Source organism: Ailuropoda melanoleuca, chromosome 12 (assembly GCF_002007445.2).
Source record: "Ailuropoda melanoleuca isolate Jingjing chromosome 12, ASM200744v2, whole genome shotgun sequence".
NCBI classification, from domain to species: Eukaryota; Metazoa; Chordata; class Mammalia; order Carnivora; family Ursidae; genus Ailuropoda; species Ailuropoda melanoleuca.
Genome location: NC_048229.1, coordinates 18,014,372 through 18,038,149, shown reverse-complemented (window position 1 = coordinate 18,038,149; position 23,778 = coordinate 18,014,372). Strand labels below are relative to the sequence as shown.

The following is a 23,778-nucleotide window of genomic DNA, read 5'->3' as shown; positions in this document are numbered from 1 at the left end:
AAAGATATGTGGGGGGCAACACTTGTGCAGAAGCAGTGTCATGCCCCAGGAGAGTGCAACAGACAGAGCAGTGGGAGTAAGAGATTGGAGGAGGAAGAGATCAGCTCTGAATAGTGTCCTTGGAGAGATGGGACTGGGATTCCTTTTGAAGACTGGGTCAGTGATTTGGGGGCATCAGAGTTTGATGGAGAGCAGGTTCAAGCAGAGGGAAATGGCATAAATAAAAACAGAAGGTAGGAAAGCCCAGAGCATATCTAGGAAACTGAATCAGTGTAATTTAGCTGGAGTGTAGGGGATACGAAACGGTATGGAGAGGCTGCTGGGGATGGAGAAGGAGGGGGCTGGATTTCAGACAGCCTTGAATGTCTGTAATTTCTGATGAGATTCAAGCCCATGGCCAGTGAGGAATAGACATATGAGAAGAGAAAGCTTAGCCTAGAGAAGATTTGAGGGTAGGCACAACCCCTTTCCTTAGACACTGGAAGAGCTAGCTTGTGGGAGAAATTTGACTTGGCAGAAGTAGTCAGATGGGTAGATTTCTGCGCAAGGTAAAGAAGAACTTTTTAACCATTAGAATTGTTCCCCTATGGTTTCATCTGCCTTGTAAAGTGGGGAGTTCTCTGTCACTAAAAGTATGCATGCAAAACTGACCGTCACTTGAAGGGTGTTGCAGAGGGGATTGAAACTGTGACATTTGTGGGTCCATACAACTCTGGAAGACTTATGATACTATAATTTCTCCATATATTTCCTCTCCTGCCAACTTTCTAGGGTAGGAAGTTTAGGCAGTAAAATGTGATTACGAATTTCCCAAAATTCAAAGGAACACATAGTCTTTTTGCCATTTTTGATGTCACATTATGTTATTTCCCCAATTAACATGCTATCAAACGTGTTGGGTGTGGTCCGACCCAGCTCAACTTGCAAGGTTACAGCAAAGCCATCTAAATACTTGTAATAGCTTCCTGAATCCATCAGGGGATGAGGAAGGCTTGGAAAGAAGTTAGTCAGAACCAAGGTCAACCTGGAGAAATTTTAGATGAAGTTTAAAGTCCTGAACTCAGAGGGAATGTGGGAGGAAATTACAGAGAAGGACATGATTATTCATGTCACTGCGTCACCTGCTGGATGCGACATGATTCCCAAATGGTCATGAATGTGGGTGAGGAGTGGACAGAGAGTGTTTGGGAAATCAGAGTGATGAAAGCATTGTTAATGAGCTTTAGTGAGAGGAAGGGCAGAGTGAAAACCTGGCAGCGGAGTGGAAGTGATAAAGCAGTGATGCCTGTTACTACTAGCCTGCTTGGACTGCCATAACAAAATACCATAGACTGAGAGGTTTAAACCGGAGAAATTTATTTTTCCACATTTCTGGAGGCTGGAAGCTCAAGATCAAGGTGACGCCAGGGTTGGTTTCTGGTGAGACCTCTTTTTCTGGCTTGTAGATGACTACCTTCTGTCCGCGCATTCACATGGCCTCTTTCCTGAGTAGAGAATGAGAGAGAGGGAGGGAGGGAGGGAGAGAGAGAAAGGGAGGGAGAGATGATGTCTCTTCCTCTTATAAGGATCAGTCCTATGAGATTAGGGCCCCACCCTTATGATTTAATTTAACCTTAATTACCTCCCTAAATACCCTATCTCCAAATAAAGTCACATTAGAAGTTTAGGACTACAATACATAAATTTTTGCAGAACACAATTCAGTCTATAACGGTGTCCATTGTAGCTCTTGTGAATTGTCTTTGTCCTCTTGGAGGAGAGAAAGGACTCTGATTGAGGGCCAGCTAAACATCAGTCATTACTGATTCATAATCTCATTTGACTCCTGAATAACCCTGTGTGAGAGAAGATTGAAGCTCACAGATATTATGATCACACAGATAGTAAGAGATCAAGAAAGTATTCAAACTGTAATTTTTAATTTCATACTTCTCACTGGAGGGGACTTGAACTTGAAATCTTGTTGAATTCCTAGGACTACATCTTTTTTAAAATAGATTTTTAAAAGATTTTATTTATCTATTTAAGAGATAGAGAACATGAGTGGGGGTGGGGGAGGGGAGGAGAAGCAGGCTCCCACTGAGCAGGGAGCCAGACACATAGGGCTGGATCCCAGGACCAGGGGATCATGACCTGGGCCAAAGGCAGATGCTTAACTGACTGAGCCACCCAGGCGCCCAGAGGACTACATCTTTAAACCTGGAAATTCCAGGAAGACAGCTTGGCAGGCCCATTTGCGGGATGGGGAGGGTTTCTGAATACGGAAATGTGGCTTGATAAGAGTTGTGTTTTGTGGAACTGGCCATGTAGGTAAGGGGAGACAAGAGCATCTAGAAGCCTGTTGAGAGATAAATCACCTCCTGTACAAGGGCAGTAAAACAAGTGCTAGGTGCCTTTAACATTGTGAAGGCAGAATCAGGGTTTTGGTAAATGATTGTGTGAAGGCCATGGGGTGAAGGGAGGACATCCAGAATGAAGCCAAAGCAAGTGACTGGGAGAATAGTAGTGGCCATGACAGAAATTAACTGAATCTGGGCAGGACATGTGCTACCTCCCAAAGCTCTCCTGGCCCCCATTCCATCAGAGGGTGAAGGGGTACCTCAGGAAAGCCTGCAACTGCTTAAAGTCCAATGTGCCCCTTTGGGGGAATGTTGGAGAGGACTCCTTGAACTTAAGGTTAATCTAAGGCAGTTAATCATTACTGATAATTATGCTCTTAATAGTATAACATTAGGCTTAATAATTTATCAAGTGAGAGATGATAAATGAAAAGATAATGGGCCAGGACAGGCAGGCTACATGCAGAAGGGAATTCTGACTAAAAGTACACTTTTAACTGCCACCAAGCTTTGAGGAGAAAGAGGTGAATGTCTCTAACAGACTGCTTTCCTCCCAATGTCCCCTTCTTCTTCTTTTTTAAAGTTCAAGTATAATTAACATACAGCGTTTTATTAATTTTAGGTGTACAATATAATGATTCAACAATTCTATACAATTCTCAGTGCTCATCAAGATAAGTGTACTCTTAATCCCTTTTATCCATTTCACCCATCCCCTGCAACCTCCCCTCTGGCAATCACCAATTTGTTCTCTGTATTTAAGAGTCTGGTTTTTTTGTCTCTTTTTTCTGATTATTTTGTTTTGTTTTTTAAATTCCGCATATGAGTGAAATCATATTATATTTGTCTTTCTCTGACTGACTTTTTTTTACTTGGTATTATACTCTCTGGGTCCATTCAAGTTGTTGCGAATGGCAAGATTTCATTCTTTTTTATGGCTGAGTAATATTCCATTGTATATATATAGATTACCATATCTTCTTTATCCCCTCATCTATGGATCCATTTTCCTCTTAATAAATGGCATCCACCCACTCAAGTCCTGAATCTAGGAGTTACCCTTGATTACCCTCTCCCTCATTTCCCACATCTGATCCGTCAAGGGTAATTCCTAGATTCAGGACTCCTGTCAACTTTATTTCTAAAACACACTCCAATTTCTACACTTGCCTTTGTCTTGACTGCTACAACTAGAGACCAAGCCACTGTCCTCTCATGTAGATACAGCATTAGCCTCCATACAGTTTCTCTGTTTTCCCCCCTACCCCCAGCACTACATTCTCCACGTGCTTGAGAACAATCTTTAAAAGCAAATTAAAGTCCTGTCCCTCCACTGATTAAAACCCTCCAGTGTTGGGGCGCCTCAGTGGCTCAGTCGGTTGAGCATCTGACTCTTGATTTTGGCTCAGGTCATGATCTCAGGGTCGTGAAACCGAGCCCCGTGTCGGGCTCCCATGCTGGGCATGGAGCCTACTTAAGATTCTCTCTCTTCCTCTCCCTCTGCCAACCCCACCTCCCCAAAAAAACCTCCAGTGGCTTCCCACACTTTGAATAAAATCCCAAACCTCCTGTCCTTGCCTGCTAGGACCTACATGACATATGCCTGCCCAACTTCCCAGCCTCATCTCACAACACCCTCCTCCTTGCCTACTGCACTCCAGCCACTCTGGCCTTCTTTTTGTTTCTCAACTATGACTACTTTCCTTCTGATTTTGGCATAGTGGACTTCTTTTATCACTTCAATCTTAACTTAGAGGTCATCCACACAGAGGGATCTTTCCTGACTCTCCAGGTGGAATTACTCTATCACATCCTCTCTACTCGCCGTTCTCTGGTCTCTCTTTTTAAAAAATTTATTTATGTTCCCTCTGTTAGAATATAAGTTTCTGGAGAGTATGGATTTTGTCTGTAGAAATCACAGTGGAATCTTCAGGGTCTAGAATAGTGGTTGATACATTGAGTCGATACTAAATTAATATTCATCGAGTGAATTAATGAATGCACTTTTATACCATTATCTTATCATTCCAGAGATATTCGGCCTGGCCTTCAGGGAACCCCATCTCTGACTTAACTATTTGGTTAAGACTAAGCAACCATTGTCTTATATTGGGAATAGGGGCTGATATAGTTAGTACAGTTTCTTGGAGTAATCTGTCTTTTGGGAAATAGTGTTCTATGTTTTGTTCCAGATTTGTTCCACCTTAGGGATATTAGACAAATAACTACCAACCTTCCCCCATTGCTCAGCAAGAATGAGGATAGTGATACTAGTTTGGTACTTATCAAATGGTGCTATCCCTCTCCTCCTGTGTACAGAAGGACTCTAGAACTTTCTAGAGTTCTCTTGGACTTCAGATGCAGTTGAGTTGATGGCACAGTATCATGATTGGTTAGTTCAAGATTCCTCTTGTTGTACCTGATGTTTTCTCCTTCATCTACCTTTTTCCTTCTAGGCTTCCACTCTCAGTTTTTTTTAATATATATCCTTCCAATCTGTCTTCTAACCTATATATTTAGATATGCACATATCCTTGAAAAATGCAGTGTTTTGTGCATGTGTCCACGGTGTCTAGGAGACCTTTGTAAAAAATAAAAAATAAAAATACTATATTGATTTAGAGTTATCATTACTAGCATCTCATGTTACTTGAGGGCACATGGGATCATAGAATTTTTAAAAATCTTTATTTAAATTCAATTAACATATAATGTATTATTGGTTTCAGAGGTAGAGGTCAGTGATTCATCAGTCTTATATAATATCCAGTGGGGATCATAGAATTTAATAGTTAGGAATCATTTGTAAATTATAGGCTCTACCCCCTGCCTTCTCTGATAAGTGGGAGGACTAAGACCCAGAGACTTCCTTTAAATGAGTCCTTTTATCAAAACTGTCCACATTTACTGAAAGTCAGTATTGGTCAAGGTCCTATGTCAGAAGTATTGGAGGACACAGAGATGGAGGACACAGAGATGAATGACAGGGCCTGTTTCTGAGCAGACAGACTCTTGGAAGACTTATAAGGAAGGCTCTGTGGGCTGTGGGGTTTCCCACGTCTTCTTTGTTATTGGCCATTGGGCTGACAAAGGACCTACAGATGATCTGCTTTGGGGATGCACACTGCCTCTTCCCCAGTCCTCTCTTTTTCATCTTCACTATTACCCCAGACCCCACATCCACCTTGTGAATCAATGGTCCCTACAGAGATGCAGTCAAGTTCCCAACTTGCCTCTGCTCTTTCTTGTCCTTCTTGTGGGTGACATGTCTCTTCTCTGCTTGGTCTACCTCTGAGTGGGCTGGTGGAGCATAGAGTCCTTACCAGACTTTCTCTTTGTGTTTCCAGATTGGAGCATCTCTCTTTGCCAGTAACATTGGAAGTGGCCACTTTGTGGGGCTGGCAGGGACAGGAGCTGCATCAGGCATTGCCATGGGAGGCTTTGAATGGAATGTGAGTAACATCAGAGATACTGTGTCCTGGAGCTGGAAGGAGATTTAGCTGTCAGCCGGTTCAATCTATGCTTAGAGATGCTTTAAGTATTAGGGAACCAACCAGAGCCACCCTCTGATGCAGATGGAGGAGGGGCACAGCATCTGGAGCTCCATGGTCCTGCTCCCCTTCCACCAGAGTAGCATGAGAAAACCACTGAAATGATGGCAATACTATTTTTTTCTTCTCTTGAAAATCCAAGTAGTCCTGTACCCTCTGGCCACATTGGAGGTTTGGAAATTCTTACCACCAAATTTCCATTATCTTTATTATTATCTAAAAGTTCTCTAAGTGGTATTTTACTCCTTGTAAACCAGAGAAAAGGCAAAAGGAGCTATGATGTCAGTGGGCAGCCCCCTGGGGTCCCCTCCACTATTGCCCAGCTGCCATTCCTATTAGCCAATCAGGCAGCAAAGTCCTCTTTCAGTTTCTGATGGCTACTTAGAGAGTTGTCCCCAGAGGCCCAAGGGAAATTACTTGGTGATTTTCCTATAGTAGTTGAGGGCAGACGGCAGAATGGGCTAAGGTTCCTCCTGGGTTGACTCCGCTTATTTTTTTGTTTGTTTCAGGCCCTGATTTGGGTGGTTGTCTTGGGCTGGGTGTTTGTTCCCATTTACATTAAGGCCGGGGTAAGTATCTGCTGTTATTCCATTTCCTGCTGAGTGTGTGCATATATATATTATACACGCACATATGTAATATGTGCTCCTTCCTCCTGAAAGGCAGAGGATACTTTATAACATAAATGGCAGAGAACACCTGTGTCTTGGTTTTCTTTTCCAGGTTAAACATTTTTTGACTACCTTTAGGGGCATTCAACAGATCCACTCAGCCCTGAGTTGACTGTCTAAAAAGCCCTCTAAACAACCTCATTCTATTCACAGCCCCCTTAAGCATCATGTCCCCTCACATTGGGTGTGCACTTGCAAGGCACTGCCGTGCATTTGCTCATGGTATATGGCTGTGTGCCTCTGCTCCTGGAAGGGAAGCAGCATGAGAAAAAGAACTATATTTCCTCTTCCTTCACGTATGTTAGTAGCTCTTGCAGCTAGTACTCAACTATCAAATGCATGCTCTATCTCTTGACTAAATCTCTCTGACATTTTACATAAGACAGCTTTGGTGGCACCTGTTTAGTGAGATATAATGAAAACCTACATTAGGAGCTGAAAGCAAGACAGAAAAAACACAGGGCAGACTACATCTTCTGGAGGCTCATAGACTATTGGTGATACGTATGTGATCCCAGAAGACAGCAAGCTCAGGGCTGAGAGAGTGAGACAGAAGTACAGTCAGAATTTGCAGAAAGGAACTGGGAGAACAGTTGAGGAGGCCTGCAGCCACAGTCCTTGGCAAAGCCTGGGTGCAGAGCAGGGGAAGCACACACCCAGCCTGGCAACTTTGTTTGGTGCACTGAAAAGATGCTACCATTGTTATGATGTCTTGTTCACAGTAGGCACTCTATATAAGAATGTATATCTATCACCCCCTCCTCCAGGGCAAAGATCTACTTTCTTGGTTATGTATAGTCATGTGTTCATTTAAAAACGTGTCTATTGGGCACCTTCAATGTTCTGGGAAAATACCCTACCCTTGCAGTTGTAGGGCATATGGGATTGAGAAGGGATTGTAGAATGGGGGCCATCTGGCTACCTTACAGACTTCTCTGGCCCATGGGGATTAACCCTTGATCATACTTCTGATGCCATGGTGGATGCCACTGTGCTGCTTGCTCTGAGTCTTCTGGTCACTTTGGCTAGCAATGACCTCTCTTACAACCCATGCAGGTGGTGACAATGCCAGAGTACCTGAGGAAGCGATTTGGAGGCAAGCGGATCCAGATCTACCTCTCTGTTCTGTCCCTGTTACTCTACATTTTCACCAAGGTCTCGGTGAGTCCACTGCCCTGGGGACTGACATTAGCTGTCTCAGAACCTGCCCTTTCCTGCTCCTCAGCACATACTGACCCACCAAGGGCCAGCAGTGTTTGTTTCTATTAACGTGGTCCCTTAGATCTTATTGCTTCTTAGGGTGAATTCCTATTTCATGCATCAAGGAGTCAACACATAGAACTCCTTACCCTCCACCATGTGGAAGGTTAAAAACATAAACAGGCTCAAGGAGTTTTAGTGAAAACTGTTCTCAATAGAAGATTGAAAGGGAATTAGCAATATCTAAGGGCTGGTTCTAACCTTAGAGTTAGCTGTGAGCCTTTGTGCCTGAAGGGATCAGAATCTGGCTCTAGGTGATGTTGTAAATACACTTAAACATGGGCAGTCAGTGACAACTCTTGAAGGGACCTCAGAAAATTTCCCTCTTCTTTTATGGACAGAGAAATGAAAACTGGGTATTGAAAATATTTGCTCAGGATCCTGAATCAGGAGTAGAACCCAGACTTCTGTCTCCAACTCACTGTCCTTTTCATTGCACGAGGCTTCTTGTCTGTTATCATTTTTTTAATCTTTTTTTTTTCTGATGTTGCTCATGCTTTTTTTGTGTCATTTCTAAGAATCCATTGCCAAATCCAAGGGTTGAGAGAAAAGTGACATTTTCTGAGACCACATAAGGAGTTACAAAGTGCTAACTGCTCTATCACTTTTCTCATTGAGTATTATCAGTTTTCCTCCATTTTCTTGTCCTTCCCTATCCATCACCAAAGGTAAGACTGGATCAATCTCAACATCTTGCAAAAGATCTGTCCTAGATGAAATTTGAGTCAGGTTGGATCAGAAATGAGCCTTCTGCTCTAGCTAGGTGGTGTGCTGAAAAAGCAGCTGCTAGCGCTTTTATTTTCCTGATCACTTAAAGCCAAGACAACAACAATATTAAACAACATTTGCAATTTTTTTTATTTTGGAAAATTTCAAACATATACACCCAGAGATAGAATAGTATAATGAACACTTGTGGACCTAGTACTTATCACTCAGCTTTAACAATGATATTATCATTTTGTCATTCTTTTTTTTTTTAAGATTTTATTTATTTACTTGACAGAGAGAGAGACAGCCAGTGAGAGAGGGAACACAAGCAGGGGGAGTGGGAGAGGAAGAAGCAGGCTCATAGCAGAGGAGCCTGATGTGGGGCTCAATCCCATAACGCCGGGATCACGCCCTGAGCCAAAGGCAGATGCTCAACCCCTGTGTCACCCGGGCGCCCCCATTTTGTCATTCTTATTCATCTATTTCTTCTACTTTTTTCCCCCAGCAGTATTCTAAGTCAAATTCCAGACATTATGTCATTTCACTGTGAATTTTTCAGAATACACCTTTGACTTTTAAAAAACATAACCGCTGTGCTATTATCACATAACGAAATCTATAGGCATTTCTTAATTTAGGTGGTTTAATACTTGGTCCATATTCAGATTTTCCTGATTATATAAAAAATGTCTTCTTATAGTTGATTTGTTTGAATCAGAATCTAAATGAAGTCTACACATTGTATTCGACTATACTTTCTTTAAAGGAAATATCCATATCTTCAGCTTACCATAATTATTTTTCTCTTTTGTACCATTACCTCCCAGCCCTAGTCCTGGGCTACATGCACATATTTTTAAAATTTTTTTATTTTTTATTTTTATTTATTTTGTTGTTGTTCAGTTGAAAGAATTCTTTGTATGTTCTGGGTACTGGGCCCTTATCAGGTAAGTTTGCAAATATCCGCCCCCCCCCCATTCTGTAGGTTTTCTTTTCGTTTTCTTGATAATGTCCTTTGAGGTGCAAAAGTTTTAAATCTTAATGAAGTTCATTTATCTACTTTTATTTTTTTGCTTATGCTTTTACTGTCATTTCTAAGAATCCATTGCCAAATCCAAGATCATGAAGATTGACCCCTATGTTTTCTCTGAAGAGTTTTACACTTTTAGCTCTTACATTTAAGTCATGATCCATTTTGAGTTAATTTTTGTATATGATGTGAAGCAGGGGTTCAACTTCACTCGTTTTGCATATGTATATCCAGTTCTTTCAGCACCATTTGTTTTTAATAATATTTTTAAAATTATATTATGTTAGTCACCATACAGTACACCCCTAGTTTTTGATGTAAAGTTCCATGATTCATTAGTTGCGTATAACACCCAGTGCCATGCAATACGTGCCCTCCTTACTACCCATCACCAGCCTATCCCATTCCCCCACCCCCCTCCCCTCTGACGCCCTCAGTTTGTTTCCCAGAGTCCACAGTCTGTCATGGTTCATTCCCCCTTCTGTTTACCCCCCTTTCTTCTTCTCTTTCTTCTCCTACCAATCTTCCTAGTTCTTATGTTCCATAAATGAGTGAAACCATATGATAATTGTCTTTCTCTGCTTGACTTATTTCGCTTAGCATTATCTCCTCCAGTGCTGTCCATGTTGCAGCAAATGTTAAGAAATCGTTCTTTTTCGTGGCTGAGTAATATTCCATTGTATATATGGACCACAGCTTCTTAATCCAGTCATCTGTTGAAGGGCATCTCGGCTCCTTCCACGATTTAGCTATTGTGTACATTGCTGCTATGAAACATTGGGGTGCATATGGCCCTTCTCTTCACTACGTCTGTATCTTTGGAGTAAACACCCAGTAGTGCAATGGCTGGGTCATAGGGTAGCTCAATTGTTAACTTTTTAAGGGACGTCCATGCTGTTTTCCAAAGTGGCTGTACCAACTTTTTCAGCACCATTTGTTGAGGAGACTATTATTTCCTCATTGAATGGTCTTGCACATACATTTTTATACAACTCAGTGTAAACATTCTGTTGCCTATAGGGCTGATAGAACTTTGTCTTGGAGTTAAGACTGATTCCCAGAGTACTGCTCCCTCCCTGCCCAGCTTCCTGACTCAAACTGCTACTGCCCTTGACTGGTGCCTTTGTGTTTTGCCAGCAGTGTGATGATTTTACCTCCCCTCTTTCAGGGACAGTTTTTAGTTATAAGATGATGACCCTGGGCTTTTCAGCGCTATGTCGTTAGATATCAGTGTGCAGTACCTAGACTGGGAAATGTTGGGAGGGATGGAGAAATCAGGCTTCCTGAAGGAAAGAAGAGCAAATGTGAGAGGAGAAAAAAGAATGTAAGCAAGGAGGGAGAGGAGGTCACCCTGGAGCTAGGTGAGGGTTGGCGAGGGAACTGCTCCTTGGTTCAGCTTGTGAGGTGGTACCTGTCTAATAAGCATGTAGAGGAGGCTACTGGGATTCCCCTTCTTGGAATCAAGCCTTCTCCAAGTCCACAGTTCAAGCAGGTAAAAGTCTATTCACTATAGTTGCCATGGAAAGGGTACTCTTTGTCCTTGGAGCTGGTGTGGGGTAGTCATATAAATAAACTAAATGCCCAACCTCTCTCCCTGCCTTCCAATCACCTCACCTATTGTTCAGGTTACTGATTAAACCTCCTTGACTTGGGAGCCCCCAGATAACTGAGAGGCAGTCTCGCTCAGCTCAAGTCCTGATGGAGCCCTTCCCCCAGCTATCAGGTTTTTCTGAATTTTGCTTTCGAAAAGTACTTGCTATAGGTTTCTCCCTCTCTGCATGATTTCTGGGGCTCCTTGCTAGAGGCCTAGCCCGGCATCCTACCTGCTCCAGCTACTGCCCAGAGGCAGCAATCTCTTGAATAATGTGTAAGAGGGATGATAGCTGCCTTTTATTTAATGTCAGTCTCTTTGCTTAGTTTCCAAGAAGGGCTTTACTTATTTCATCTCCAGTTCACATGAGTACTGCATGGTAAGGATTTCTGTTTTATTTTCCACTTCATGGCTGAGACAATGGAGTCTCAGAGGGGTTAGGTAGTTTGTCCCAAGTCACACAGCAAGAGTATGGCAAAACCAGGATTGGAATCCAGTTTCTCTAGTCCCAGAGTCTGTGTTCTTCTCACAGTTTTGCTCTATGTTTGGATGCAATAAAGGCATAGCATGATGGAATGGGATCGAGCATCTAGTCCTATGTCCTATGCTCTCATTTTATAGCTGGAGAGATGTAGGTCCCAAGAAGGGAAGGGACTCTGTGGGGTTAAACAGTAGCAGAACTAGGATGAACAGCAGGGTCCCTGTTATTGACTCAAAACCTTTGGCATTATGTGGCCCCTGACTTCTAAATCTTTCATTCCTTTAGTACAGAGTCAGTCAAAATTCAAGACCTTGGGAAAAATTAAGATAGTCAGTTAAATGACCTTACAATATGAACAAGTTTGCATGAGTAAGATTTGAGAGGATTGTGAGGAGAGAGCGTTGACTGCACACTGGCATATGAAGGATCTGAAGGAGGGACATTAAGGCAGAGGGGAGGGGCAGGGAAGGGTTGACACGTGAGACTTTGTCTTTATAAGTTTGGCTGACTTCAGTTCATCATGAGTCATAAAGCATGAAATCATTAAAATAATTACACTGATGTTGAATGTACTTCTAGGAGCTCACATTAAGATACACATGAGTTCAAAGTTCATGGACAAAAGAAAAGAATTGTTAGTTAACAAAGTAAGATAGGTATTTATTTACATTGCACACAAAGATTGATAATCAATTTTGTTGTTTGTATGTAGAGGCATGGATAGTTTGTGAAGAGCAAGAAGAGAACAAGGGTGGCCTTATGAGATCCAAGTCCACACAAGAAACAACTAGGGACCTGCCAGGAAGGCTTGAGGGAAGATGTAGGGACCCAGTGTGTGTGTGATTGATAGGAGAGAAAATGCATTTCAGGTGCAGGGCCCAGATATAACCCAGGCCATTGAGCAGCAGTGGTGTAGAATCTTGGCTATGGCTCCAACTTGTGGCCAGGTTTTGGGCTCTGAGACCCAGATTTGATTAGTCCTCCAAGTATTCCTCTGAATTTTATTGTCTCCCTGCTGTCCCCTTCCTGGCTTATCAAGTTCTGAGAAGCATTCTGCTCTGTAAAATTTCCCAGTATCATGTATCTTATTTAAGTGTGCACAATCATTTGAGATAAGCCTCAGATTTTATGAATTGCATGTGATGACCAAATGTCCCTGTTTATATTTCCTGGGGCTATTAACGTGACTGCAATAAACTTTTACAGCAACTCCACTGTCCATTTTGGATCCTTGAGTGAGAATAAGGGCTTTGGCTTTTACTTAAGGTTTGAATACTCATTACCTGAGCCATTCATTTTCACAAATGAAAAGAGAAATTTGAGCAATGGGGCTCTCCATCTCAAATGCCGTTGCCAGGCAGGATTTATTGGGTGCTCAGATATAACTCAGACCAGAATGGGCCACAAAGCACATATATAAAATCATAGGATCTCAAAGCGTCAGAGCTGAGACAAGTAATCTATGCAAGTTTCATGGTCAGAGACTCAGTTACTCAAAGAGATTTCCCAACTGAATCTGTAATTTTATTACTCCCCATGAGTCTCATGCACATTGTTCAGCCAAATTTTCAAAGTGATGGGAACAAAGCTTTTGAGCTGAATCCAACTGCCTGTTTTTGTAGATATAGGTTTTTTTTTTTAAAAAAACATTTTATTTATTTGAGAGAGAGAGAGCAAGTGCATAAGTGGCAGGGAGAGGCAGAGGGAGAAGGACAAGCAGGTTCCCCAGTGAGCAGGGAGCCCTATGTGGGGCTTGATTCCAGGACCCTGGGATCACAACCTGAGCCAAAGGTAGATGCTTAACTGACCGAGCCACCCAGGCGCCCCTGTAGATATAGTTTTATTGGAACATGGTCACACCCACTTGATGTATTGTCTATGGCTGCTTTCATGCTTCAACTGCAGAATTGAGCAGGTTGGACAGAGACTATATGGAGTATAAAATCTAAAACATTTATTACCTGAAACTTCATAGAAAAGCTTTGCTGACCCTTGGTCTAGAATATGATAATTTTTTATTTCATTTCAAGTTGGTTTTGCATAGCATCATTGGAAATTTGCTTGTTTCCTTCCTTTCCCTTTTTTTTTCTTTATTAAGGGATAAGAGATGTTTAGAGAAGGAGCAATCTGGGAAGAGCTGTGAAACAAATGGTCTCATAGGATTATAGGAGAGTTCTTTTCTATCCATGCTTGTTCCCCTACTTTTATAAATAAAAAAATAACGAGATGCTTCAAACATACGGAAAAGTACAAAGACTAATATAGCAAATACCATCCCAGATTCTATAGACCTTAAAAAATCTGTCATTTTTTTAAAGAAAAGAAATAAAACATTACAGATATGATGGAAGGCTTATCTCTCCTCCTCCTCCTTTTCCTCTTCTTCTTCTTCTAAGATTGTATTTATTTGTTTGAGAGAGAGAGCACAAGCAGAGGGGAGGGGCAGAGGGAGAGGGAGAAGCAGACTCCCTGCTAAGCAGGGAGCCCAATGCGAGCTGGATCCCAGCATCCTGGAATCATGACCTGAGCTGAAGGCAGAAGCTTAACTGACTGATCCACCCAGGCGCCCCTATGTTTACCTTTCTTGACCCTGTTTCCTTCCCTCTTAAAAGTTATACATGTCTTAAACTTGGTATGTTTTATTCTTGTCTGTTTTTATATTTTTACTACATATATATGTATATTTATATAGCCTTAAAGAATATAATGTGCTTTAAAATTTCCGTTACCCCCACTTTTGAAACTATAAGAAAAATGGAACAATGGTATTTAAGAAATCTGGAGTGGAAAAGCACCCATAATCCCATGACTCTAATACAGATATTTCATATTGTGGCTTTGCCCATATGTGTGCTTTCTTTTACAGAATTGCAATCAGAATGTGCGTACCGTTTTGTCATCTTTCTTCCCCATTGTAGCATCAAACTGTATACATTATTCCATGTTTTCATCTTCATAAGTATTATTTTGGGGGGATGTGGAACTTAATGGTTGACATGTATTTTTCAGTAAGACATTTAGAAATCCTTTGGTGGACCAAAAGTTCTCAACAATGGTCACCTTTGGTCCGAGTGATGGAAGTAGGGACAATTTTACTTTTCAATGTATCACTTTCTGTGCTGTTTTTTCCCCAAATACACCCATAAGCTATTTTATTTTAAAAGTAAGTAAAAAATGTGTTTTTTTTAATGATAAACTATCTTGCTCTCTGCAGAAAATATTCCAGAAAAGAGAACTCTTACCTCTACTGTTGTGGGAAAGTCACTGGACTTGGAGACAAAGAACCAGATTTTAGCTCTTGCGCTCGTCATTAACTTTGTCTCTCTCATCTGTAGAGTGGAGCCAGTATATTTGTCCTATTACCTTGTTTTGGGTCTCAGAACAATGAATGTACCTGAAAACACTTGGTAAACTATAAAATTCTCTGGGTATGGAGGAAAGAAAACCCTAGTGAAGCAGATAAAGTTTGGGCACCTAGGATTCAAAGACTAATGTCAGAGCACCTGGGCTAATGCGAGCTTAGGTGTGGCAAGCATCCCGAGGCACTCCTGCTGGCTTTCAGAGTTCTACAGGCAGAATTTACTCCTGAAGTTAGAAGTGGAATCAATAATTGGGGTCCCGTCAACTGAAATAACTTTATGTGATGATAAAGAGGCATGGGACAGGAGGGTTCAACATTATGAATACTCTTCACAATCCCAATGCAGAGTCAGGAGGGAGTGGCCATTTCACGCTTAGCAAGGCTGATGTGCAGCTAGGGGCTCTTTCTTCCTCTCTGGCTTTAGAGGATAGGATGGAACAGGTCCACGACCTGGGAGGGGAATGCTTTCTTTGGCTGCAAGACTTTCCCACTTCCAGCCATTGAGCATCATAAACCCTCAGAGTCAGCTTCTTACTTTAAAGATGAGAACACAGAGACATGGAGAGGTGACATGTTTTATCCAAGGTCACTCAGGCCTACAATGGCAGCACTGGTGTTAAAACCCAGGTCCTCTGACCACTAGCCCTTGTGTGTGTGTGTGTGTGGTCTAAGTCTCCATTCTCTCCTTACCATCTGACTCTGCATCTCCTCCTCCACCAGGAAGGACAATGGCATTAGGTCCCCTGGGGCTAGAGAATCTGCAGGGGGCTAAGACAGCAGTCTTCAGGAGACCCATCTTGGGAGAGGGCGTTGTGCATTAGCACATAAGCTTGGAGTTGGTGTGAGACAATCTCTCTGCCAACTAATAGAGGCAGGGAATAGGAGATTTGATTGGTGGGCAGCTGAGCCACTGGAGGGCCCCAAGGAGCTGTAAGAAGGTGGGGAAGCTAACATTGGAGAGGAGATGAAAGGACACCATTCCCAGGGTTATGACTGGGTGGCCCTTTACACGCCCTGAAGTATATTAGGTTTTATGCAACGAAACAGCTCGTGCATTTCATCTGGTGGGGGGGTTCTATTTTCTTTCACACCTAGCAATTTGAAAATAAAAGATTTACTATGATCATCCCTTAATACTACCCATCCTGATAGTATTTTGGAGCGGCCATGAAAATTCATTTTGGGTGACTCTGGTACTCTCTGTCTGGTTTAAATTAGCAACTGCACTTTCCTGCCAGGTAGAAGGTTTTTTATGAGGCTAAATGAGGCAGGCAGGAGAAAGAGAACTGCATCAAGAACATAACTGGTGAATTTGGGGGTGAAGAGGGAACACTTCTCCGTAAAGTTTCATGAGATAATCTAGATAAAACCACCTAGAAGCAAGCCTGCCATGTGAGAGATAATTGGTGATCTGGTTGTGTTTGAGTCAAGGTCGGCTCCATCTGGGCTGAGAAGATAAAACTATGAGGTTGCTAAAGTTTCTCTCCACTCTAGAGTATGGGTGGGGTTTCCCTCTCATGGACTCTTTAGTACTTGCTTTTGCGAATAGATCTGATAAACCTTTGCACACTGAGGTGTAAATGATGGAGAATAGCTCAGGTCAGCAGTCTAAGATGAGTTGGGAGGAACCTCAAGGTGTTAATAGTTATTCCTTGGCAAACAAAGTCCTGTAGTTAAATAAGTTTGTGAAGGATCATTTACCATATTCCCCTCCTGGGGATTCACAGTACATACTGTATATTAAAGGCTCAGGGAAGTTGCGTGATGAGGAAACTGTCTTAACTTCATTTAACCCAGCATTTCACAGATCTCTGGCAAGGGTATCTTTACCCCCCTCCCCATTGCCATGGGTATCTATATTATCTTGAATAAAGCTTGTTGAGAAACTTAGCAATAAAGCATGACTCTGAGGTGTTCATTTTTTTTTTAATTTTAATTTTAATTTTATTTTGTTGTGGTAAGAACACTTAACATACCATCTATCTTTCTGACAAATTTTAAGTGTAAAATACATTATTGTTGACTACAGGCACAATGTTGTGTGGCAGATCTCTAGAGGCTACTCATCTTACTTAACTGGAACTTTATACCTGTTGATAAATAATTTCCCATTTCCTTCTTCTCTCAGTCCCTGATAATCACCATTATAGTCTTTGATTATACAAATTTGAGTGTTTTAGATACCTCATATATGTGGAATTGTGCAGTACTTGTCTTTCATATTCTTACCCAGGGATAAAAATATGAACTTTTAATTGGGGAATTTTAGCCAAAGGGCAAGCAGGTTGGGGGTCATCACTGGGCCCAGAAATCACAGGCATTGACATTACTCAGGAGACACCTTCTGCTACCCCCTCCAAGTTTGCCTCCTTGTCTCTGCAGCTAAAGTGGCTCAGCCAGGCCCTGGGTGTAGCCTGCAGCCAGCTGGCCTCCTTCACCCCTAACTCTGCCTCTTCTCTTCTTCCAGGCAGACATCTTCTCTGGGGCCATATTTATCAACATGGCCGTGGGCCTGGATCTGTACCTGGCCATCTTTCTCTTACTGGCAATCACGGGCCTTTACACAATCACAGGTGAGTCCATGCAAAAGACTCAGCTGAAGCCCAGGAAAGGAGGAGGAAGTAGGAGACATAGCTTCTCCTCTTGAGGAGGAGAGATACACCCAAGAAACAGTTTTAGGATGGAGTGTTTGCTTAGTCCCAATGCTCAGACCCTGACAAGTTAGGTGTGGGCCACAGAAACTCCAATGTTGGCTGGGATAGTCAGTGTAGCTTCTTCTAGGAAGTGGGGCAGGGACTGGCCTTCCAGGTTGTGGATAGAAGTTGGCTGAGTTGGGAGAACCAAAGAGGGAATGCCAGGTGCAGGAATGGGCATGACATGGGGCTGGGGCAGGGTGAGCAAGCTGGTGCGTTTGGCTGGAGAATTGTGGTCAATGGGAGGTATTTGAGGTGTGTGTGGAGCGATAAGTCCTGATAGATCAAAAGAGGTCACAGTGCAGGGGATTTAGAAGCCAGAAGGAGGCCTTGGATTTGATGTGAGAGGTGCTAGGAGGCACTGTAGGTGGAAAGGGAGGGAGTGACACAAAAAAGAGATTTTAGAGGAAGACTCAAGAGGTGACTGGAGAAGCTGGTGACAGGAATAGCAGTTGGGGGCACCTTTGCAGAGGTGTTACTCTGTTCCTGATAGGGGGACCAGGGTCAGCAATGGAATTTGCTGCACAGCTGTAGCCCCAAGCTCTGGGGACAAGAAGTTACTAAGATGGTCTAAGTAAAGAGAGAGCAGACATGCATGGAAGTAACCCTTCAAAATGTGTGGATTCGGTAACATCCAAACACCTTGTAGAGGTGTTGACTCTTTGTTTTTCCATGCCTTTGTTTGTGGGAGAAAGTTCTTACCATAGAGTCTCCTTTGCACCATCTTCTGCCTTCAGCCACATCAAACTCTTCCTCCTCAAACAGGGAGAAACATTCTTCTGTTTCCAAGGTCTTCCAAGCATTTCTGTGGTGTGGGAACATGTTGGGTAGTAGATTGCTGTAACAAGACAATGGAGGGAAGGAAGGAGAGGCAGGCAGGTGACTGAAGGATGTGCTCAGAGGATGTGCAGAGGGAGAGGGGCAGAGGGTGGGCAAAAGAGGTAGGCTGGACCACACAGACAGGTGGTCCTCCTACCTGAGGTCACATGTTATTTCCTTTGCCTGTTTAGGGGGCCTGGCGGCTGTGATTTACACGGACACTTTGCAGACGGCGATCATGCTGGTGGGGTCTTGTATCCTGACTGGGTATGGTAAGTGGGGCTGGGGCAGGCTGAGGAGACAGGGAGGCAGAGCAAGAGGCCTAGGGAGAAAAAAAGCAAATATAGCCTCCCTGCCTGTTGCTTGCCCAGGCAGTGAGCTGGGTATCCTCTGCCCTCCCCAGGGGAGTGGTCCAGCCTGGATTTGCAACCATAGTGGGTGTACAGGGGAACCTTCTTCAGCTCTGGAGATCTCAGGCTGGGCCTGAACCAGGCAATACCTAGTCCCTGATGCCCTCTCTAGATGGACTGAGCCAGTAGTCCTCATTGTGCACTTCTGATGACATGGTCTGCTCTCCACAGAGAAACTGGACAAAAAAAAGGGATATATCTAAATATCCATCAGGCTAAATATATTCAATGTTGTGTCTTAAACCTCAGATTAATCTTTTCTATATTTGATGCTAAATGTCCTTTATTTTATGAATTGATGATAGTAAATGATCGTTTTCTTGTTTATGTCCTTGTTTGACAAAATTTAAAAAATTAGCCAGTCTATATGGGCCCCTGACCCCAATTTTGAAATTTTGTTTGTCTGTAAGATCCTAAAGACAAGACTGGAGACCCTAGATCTAGAGGTACTTGTTATGGGAGAGTATAAATTGCATTTTGTCTTTTAAGGGGGCCCATACTCTCTGTGGGTCCTGTGAAGCCTCTTACCTACTCTCTATTCTCTGTTTCCAAGAGCTTCCATTTGGTTTTCCCCAGTGGTGATGGTGGTGGTGGTGGGGTCTGCAGGACAGAGGCTGGAATGCCTTATTCAAGGACATGCAGCAAAGCGGCGGCAGGGCTCCAGACTCCTGACCCTTTCTCTGTCCATACTACCATGCTGCTGTGACCAGGGCTGGTATGGCTGAGTCTGTGGGTCTCTAGGTCTCTGTGTAGGATTTTAAAGGCTGCTGCTGACAGTGAAGGGTGAGGGGGAAAAACGTCTCTGAATCTTCAAAACCAAGGTCTTTCTTTTAGTAATTCAAATACTTTCCCTTTTTAAAAAGGTTATGGTTGAAATACTTTCACAGGTTATTGCTTTAGACCCTCACAGTCACCACCCCCACCCCCGGAGGCTGGGCAGGGTTAATAATCCCATTCCATGGATGAGAAAGCTGAGGCCCAGAATAGGAAAGTAACTTGCCTAAGGCCACACGGTGAGGGTGGTTTCTCAGGCATCCGCAGGAAGAAACCAGAGTGAAGAGTTGAGAGCTTTAGGGTGTTTGTTGCTGATGTTTTCCAGCTTTTTATGAAGTGGGAGGGTATGACGCCTTCATGACAAAGTACATGAACGCCATTCCAAGTGTGATTACTGATGGAAACACCACCATCGACCAAAAGTGCTATACACCAAGAGCTGACTCCTTCCACATCTTCCGAGATCCCATCAAAGGGGACCTGCCCTGGCCTGGACTCATCTTTGGGTTGTCCATCCTTGCCCTTTGGTACTGGTGCACAGATCAGGTACCCATGCTGGATGTGTGAGGTGGATGGGGTGTTCCCCAGGTCTCTACCGGGACTTCTGTCTGTCTGTGGCTTGTGGTGTTGGGTATGGTAGGGCAGGGCTCATATGGTCTGGGGTCACTGAGCCTTAGTGACAAGGGGATCACTAAGGCCAGGCCAAGAACCAAGGACATGTGGGAGGGGAACTGAGGATAGCCAGAGGGCATTAAGAGGTCTCTGGCCTGCACCCCTCTCTTACTGGCTTTTCCTGGCAGGTCATTGTGCAACGCTGCCTCTCAGCCAAAAACATGTCTCATGTGAAGGCTGGCTGTATCCTGTGTGGGTACATGAAGCTGCTGCCCATGTTCCTCATGGTGATGACAGGAATGACCAGCCGCATCCTGTACACAGGTGATGCCTTTCGCTGGACTCGGCAGCCACTCTCTCCCACTTTCCTGGCTCTGTGTCACTTCTAAAGCCCTGTAGCTCCCTCCTCTTCCTCTTCTGCCCTCTTTTTTCTTGCCACAGTTACCAAGCATTATTGTTCCCCCTTTATGTAGTGAAAAACTTGAAGTCACAGAATCTGTGGGGCTCTCTTCCCTGGTTCCTCACATTGACAATTACTTTCTCCCCTTTTGCAAATTCTCTGAAGTCACGATACATCTCCACCTGTAGCTTCTTCCAACTCATATTTGCTAACTTTTTGCTCAGTCTTCCTCAGGCTGTGGTAGTGTGTACGACGTCTTTAATGTCAAAGGACACTGGCCAGTCTCTAATTGCTTGATTCTCAGAGCCCTGTTTCTTGGGCCATTTCTTTGAAGAGCCTTACTATCTAGGGTAATAGAGTATTTTTGACTCTTTTGTGGCTTCTCCAGCATTGCCAGCTGCATTTTTTGGGTCAGCCATCATAGGTCAAAACTGTTTCCTGGAATATGAAATAATGGCAAAAAAGAGCACCAGGGAGTGAAACTTTGGTGAGCTCCCAAAATGAAGACAAGGTAGTCTGGGGGCACTTGCTGCCATTGGCGGTTAACAGTGTTCCTAATAGGTCTCTTACACTCCCATACTGGCTCATCTGTCTTGAGAAAAATATTCCTAACTGAATAATTTATGTTGTAATGGGTACAACACACATAAAATTATTTGAGATAGTGCTATCATGAATCAGCGCTCTATGGAACAGCACTAAATGATATATCTCTAGTAGGTACCTAATAAATGTTTGTTGACTTAATTCTAAAGAAGTTACTGGAATTTTCTCCAAGTCTCTAGATCATTTCCCCTTCCCCTCTCAGGCTATTTCTTGTCTTTCTCTACCCCAGATTTTTTCACATTTTGGAAGTACTACCCAATAGCCCTTCCACTGGCGAAGTCCCTCAGTCATCTGGGTGCTAAATCCTATTTACAGAATTGCTGCTGGAAATAAACCTCAAAATTAGGAGCCACAGGTCACCATGATCTTCAGGAGAAACAATACAATAGTCACTGTTATGCTGAAGGGAGGCCTAGCTAAAGTCTAAAGACTGTGCCCCCTCTCTTCCCACACTGAGCATTGCTTTACTTCCCCCCTCCTCTGACTAGAACACTTTTCTCCCCAGTCAGATCTTGGAGATGGTCATACCAGCAGGGTAGGGGCATGGCATGGTAGGGCTCAGCTTGGAGCTGCACTTTCTGTGGAACCAATTCAGGGTCTTGGGAAGGAATGTCCTGTATGAAGCCTTATTTTAAGAAAGTGAATCTTGGAAATATTTCCCTGATGTCTTCTTGCTGACATGGCTCTTCATCTTTCCCCAGACAAAGTTGCCTGCACCGTCCCCTCGGAATGTAAGAAATATTGTGGTACTGAAGTTGGCTGTACCAACATCGCTTACCCAACCTTGGTGGTGGAGCTCATGCCCAATGGTGAGAGTCATCCTGCTGGCAAAGTCTTTCTTTGGAGGCTGATTTGGCTTCCACTTTATGTAGATTTGTGTGGCCCTCTGGGGAAAAGCCATTTCTGAGCCTGGGGGCCCAGTAGGGAAGGCTTCCCTCTGGTGTTCTCAGTTTTTGAACATGTTTTCCCTCAGTGGAAAAGAGACATATGATTTGGTTGCACTCTATGAGGCTTAGCATGTGTTCATCAGTCAGGTGTGGAAAAGAGGTGATCTGAAAATGTGCTAGTGAAAAACACAACCTTTCCATGCTCATCTAGAAGATCTTTTGGAACTTTCCAACAGACATTAACATGAAAGCTTGAACTATGTGGAGTTTTTCCTTGAGAATGAATTGATATTCCAAGGGAAAACCTGGAGGGAAGTGCAGAACAGTTTTAGCTGTAGAATGAGGAAGTCTGAGGCAGTAAATGCATGGGTGACAAGGGAACTTCTCATTACAGAGAATGTGTTATACTGGGCGATTGAATACTTGGAGTCCAGAATAGAGTTTTGGGGTGGGCCTGTTGGGCTACCATTTATGTTTCATGTTGAAGAAAAATCTAATTCTGGATCAAAGAGTGCAAACTTCATTAGGTTAGGGGGTCTCAGGAGACTAAAAATTCAAAGGTATTGATCAGGAAAATTTACAATAAACTTATAAAATTTTATCATTGAGAGGAAACCTAGAGACCATCTAGTCAAACCTCTTCATTTTATAGTTAGGGAAACTGAGACCTACAGAAGGAAAATGATTTTTTCCGAGGCCACACAGCACCTCAGTGTCTGGCTTGTTTAACTGTGCTCGAGGCTGGAATCCAAGATTTTTTTTTTAAAACCACAAACTGGATGTGTGACCTTGGGCAAACCTTTTGCATTCAAATTCTATAAAAATGGGGGTAATCATTAGCTATTCCACTGAGCCGGGCTGCTTATTAATTAAGGTTGCAATTAGAAGAGTCACATGGATGGTTCTTTGGAGTTCTGGTTTGGATTACACTGAACTATGTGGGAGTGTTTATGTTATTTCTCTTTCTCTTTTTTTGAGATTAAAAATTTTTTAAATGATTTACTTATTTATTTTATTTTTATTTATTTATTTTTTAAAAAAGATTTCATTTACTTGTCAGAGAGAGAGAGAGCACAAGCAGGGGGAACAGCAGGCAGAGGGAGAAGCAGGCTCTCCGCTGAGCAAGGAGCCCGATGTGGGACTCAATCCCAGGACCCTGGGATCACGACCTGAGTTGAAGGCAGGTGCTTAATAGAATAAACCACCCAGGCATCCCTACTTATTTATTTCAGAGAGAGAGAGAGAGAGAGAGAGAGAGAGAGCATGAGTGAGTGGGGAGGGGCAGAGAGAGAGAGAGACAATCTTGAAGCAGACTCCCTGCTGAGCGCATAGAATGAGGCTGGGCTTCATCCCAGGACCCTGAGATCATGACCTGAGGCAAAACCAAGAAATCAAGAAAGGGGGGCGCCTGGGTGGCACAGCGGTTAAGCATCTGCCTTCAGCTCAGGGCGTGATCCCGGCGTTGTGGGATCGAGCCCCACATCAGGCTCCTCTGCTATGAGCCTGCTTCTTCCTCTCCCACTCCCCCTGCTTGTGTTCCCTCTCTCACTGGCTGTCTCTATCTCTGTCGAATAAATAAATA

At 43.3% G+C, this 23,778-nt stretch overlaps 1 protein-coding gene across 1 annotated transcript in view; it reads left to right on the top strand.

Moving 5' to 3' along the window:
* The window catches only part of SLC5A1 (solute carrier family 5 member 1), a 66,202-nt gene that overhangs the window by 18,530 nt on the left and 23,894 nt on the right, over nucleotides 1–23,778 (top strand). The window contains exons 3-10 of the mRNA XM_011220146.3: nucleotides 5,687–5,791; nucleotides 6,400–6,459; nucleotides 7,618–7,722; nucleotides 17,463–17,568; nucleotides 18,699–18,779; nucleotides 20,017–20,237; nucleotides 20,492–20,627; nucleotides 22,011–22,118. Of these exons, the coding sequence (XP_011218448.3) occupies nucleotides 5,687–5,791; nucleotides 6,400–6,459; nucleotides 7,618–7,722; nucleotides 17,463–17,568; nucleotides 18,699–18,779; nucleotides 20,017–20,237; nucleotides 20,492–20,627; nucleotides 22,011–22,118 (922 nt within the window). The remainder of the gene's footprint in view (nucleotides 1–5,686; nucleotides 5,792–6,399; nucleotides 6,460–7,617; nucleotides 7,723–17,462; nucleotides 17,569–18,698; nucleotides 18,780–20,016; nucleotides 20,238–20,491; nucleotides 20,628–22,010; nucleotides 22,119–23,778) is intronic.